The following is a 2,906-nucleotide window of genomic DNA, read 5'->3' as shown; positions in this document are numbered from 1 at the left end:
TTTGGTGGAGGGGGTGGATCTTTTGAAATGGTTTTGGTTATCTGGATGGCTGAGTTGGAGTTGGTGTTGGCCAGCTTTTATTTTGATGCAGTGAGTTTGGGTTTTGGATCTTTGGGCAGGTGGGAGGTGGATACTTTGAGTGAGGGGGTGAGGGGCTTGGGATGGTTTACGGCTAGGTGTTCATTTGCATTAGGGTTTATGTAGCAAGCTGGATGGTTTGGGGACTAGTTCTCCTTGTTTTGAGGGTCAACAGAATAATTAGCTGCTTCCTTATTTGGCACAAGGATATTTTCTGTTATGGTAACAGGAGGATTTTTTGTTTGCATGACTGATTCTGTGGAATGAATGCGGGAGGATATTGCGGTGGGGATCTGACTGGGTTTTGGGTTAATGGTTCCTTGACTGGTTTGGTTATCTCCATTAATGGAGGTTGGAGTTTCTTGGTTCTTTCTCAAAAAGGTTCCATTTTGATTAGGTTTTGGTTTGAAACTGGCATTAATCTCTTCTGTTAATCTTGCTATCTACATATCCTGCATTTTTTCCATGAAAACTTCTGGAGAGAAGAATCCCATCTTCTCACATTCTTTTGAGATATCTGGGAACTGCTTCATTATGTGACCAAACTTACCGCAGTAAAAACATACTCTATGCAGTCTTTCATACCTCAACTTCGCCTTGCATTTCTTTTTGGATGGCAATGTCAAATTTAACTCTTGTCTGATAGATGCAGTGATATCCATCTTGACTCTTACTTTTGCAAAACTGCCGTACTTTGCCTGCTCAGATTCAGAAATGTGGTAAGGGGTTCCTATCTTGCTTGCAATAAACTCCACCATTTTGATTGTTTGAACACTTCTTGGAAGTCCATGAATCTGGACTGTGAAATCAACAAACTTGAACTCATATTCTGCTGGTAGTTTGTCAGGATCATATAGTTCTATTAGTAAGAGATCTTCATTTAAACCCCAAGGGGATATGGTGATTACTGAGTTGTAATCGCATCCCAGTTCGAAATGAACTAAGTAAATTGCCTTGCCAAAACTTGCAACCTCTATTATTCCTGATGGTCTCCATGATCTGTGAAGAATATTATAGTGTATATTTAAACCATATTCTCTTATGATTATGGTTGTGATCACCAGAGAGTATTTCTGTGATGTTTGAGACTCCACAATATCATTCGGTACCTCAAAATCTTCCTCTTCATTGTGTAGTAAAGCAGCCATTTTGCCAGTCATATCTTCATACCCTGGATCGTGTGGTGTTGTTGAAGAAGAAGCCATGAACTTGCGGTATGAAGGTAAACTTGAGAGGGTAAAAAGAAAGGACTAAGAGCCACACCAAGTTGTCAAGAAAAAGAGAAACAAAAGATCTGATTAGCCTGCAAAACAAAAACAACACAACATGAAAGACAAAAATAGAACTGATTAGAAGTTATGAAATCGTCCTTTGAAAAGAAATAAAATCATCCTATAGATGAGAAAAAAATCGCCCTAGAGACGAGAAGAGAAGAAATAAAATCATAACCCTGTTTTGTTTTGTTTTTCTTCTGCTTCTGTATTTTGGCTTCCCAGTGATAATTAAATATACAGGCCAAACGTTGGAGTAATTTCTTGTTTGCGGCGCTCAATGCTCATGACTGACTATATGCACCCACTCTTGATTAAAGAGTTGCCTAAATTTCGTCCTTTTCTCCCTATCAATTTTGACGATCTTTTTGTACGAGGAGGATCCGTCGACATAGTTAGTCTAGCACTGGCAGTTCATTTTACAACACTATTTGAAAGATGTATTAGCAGCACTTTTAGCTTCTCCAGGAATAAACTGGAAACCTAAAAAGTTAAATTGCAAGGCCGGTTCCTATAGCGTACGTCAAAATTTCATCTGGCACACCGGGAGGCCTGGCAGACCAGTCGCGCCATTATGGGAAAATAGCCAAGTGCTAGACTTTCTATGGAGCAACAGTGTTTATTGGGCCAGCGATAAAGACTCTATTGTTGGCATTATAGTTAATATTGCTTGGTGGAAGTCTAGCGCTAAAGGCAAGTTCTTTGTCGCCTATAAATAGGTAATTTTAAAACTAAATTTTTATGCCAAAATTTTTTATTAAATTTTTTTATCTCTTTCTCAATCTCTAAAATTTTCTTAAAATTTTTCAAATGACAGAATTTCGAACTCAACTTGATTCAGCAACCCAATTTGATTTTTCCGGAGTAATACTTGAATCTGTTGTTAAGAAACATGTAAAAAACAAAGAAGTCTTCAAGTTTTGGATATTAACCAAGTCAAAGTTGCAACTAAGAAAATGCGAAGAAGAGTTCAAGGCAAACCAAATTTGAAGGAAAATAATGTACTTGTAACACCTCGAGTTCCGGACCAGGGTCAAACCCATATGGAGATCTGAACTCGAAGCATTACGGGTCGGAAAGAGACTTATGCATATATATATTTGCCAATTTACTTTTATACCAACGATAATTAAACTTTATATAACATGAATTGAAGCATATAAATCCACTAATTATCATTAACAATATTTTCCACCAAACACATTATTTCAAATTACATTTCAAGCAATACAATAAAACAATACAATGATAAACTATCTTCTTAGTTTCTGCTTCCAACTTCCAAGAAATCTGCAAGGATGTCAATTGGGGTGAGATGACAACTCAGTAGAATGCATGCCCGATCTCAAAACATGCATAACAATATCAATGAGTAAAGTGACAAACAACATGAGTATACGACATAATTTCGAGCAAATCACTGATATAGATATTCAACTATCAAGATTACCACACACGTTTTATTTTTAACAAATCGTCTAATTTAGATTTTAAAACAAGACTTCACAATATTAATAACAATTCCTCCAATTCATTTGTTCAATAGGAGTCCACAAT

General features: G+C 36.8%; 1 protein-coding gene across 1 annotated transcript; it reads right to left on the bottom strand.

Moving 5' to 3' along the window:
* Positions 1 to 521: 521 nt before the first annotated feature.
* On the bottom strand, positions 522 to 1,283 carry LOC113290770. The gene has a single exon (XM_026540353.1). It carries the CDS (start codon positions 1,281 to 1,283, stop codon positions 522 to 524), a length of 762 nt encoding a protein of 253 aa, XP_026396138.1.
* Between the last annotated feature and the right edge of the window lie 1,623 nt (positions 1,284 to 2,906).

The sequence above is a fragment of the Papaver somniferum genome, chromosome 6 (assembly GCF_003573695.1).
Source record: "Papaver somniferum cultivar HN1 chromosome 6, ASM357369v1, whole genome shotgun sequence".
In the NCBI taxonomy this organism is placed as follows: Eukaryota; Viridiplantae; Streptophyta; class Magnoliopsida; order Ranunculales; family Papaveraceae; genus Papaver; species Papaver somniferum.
The sequence above is the reverse complement of the archived record's forward strand: the minus strand, read 5'-3'. Positions and strand labels throughout refer to the sequence as shown.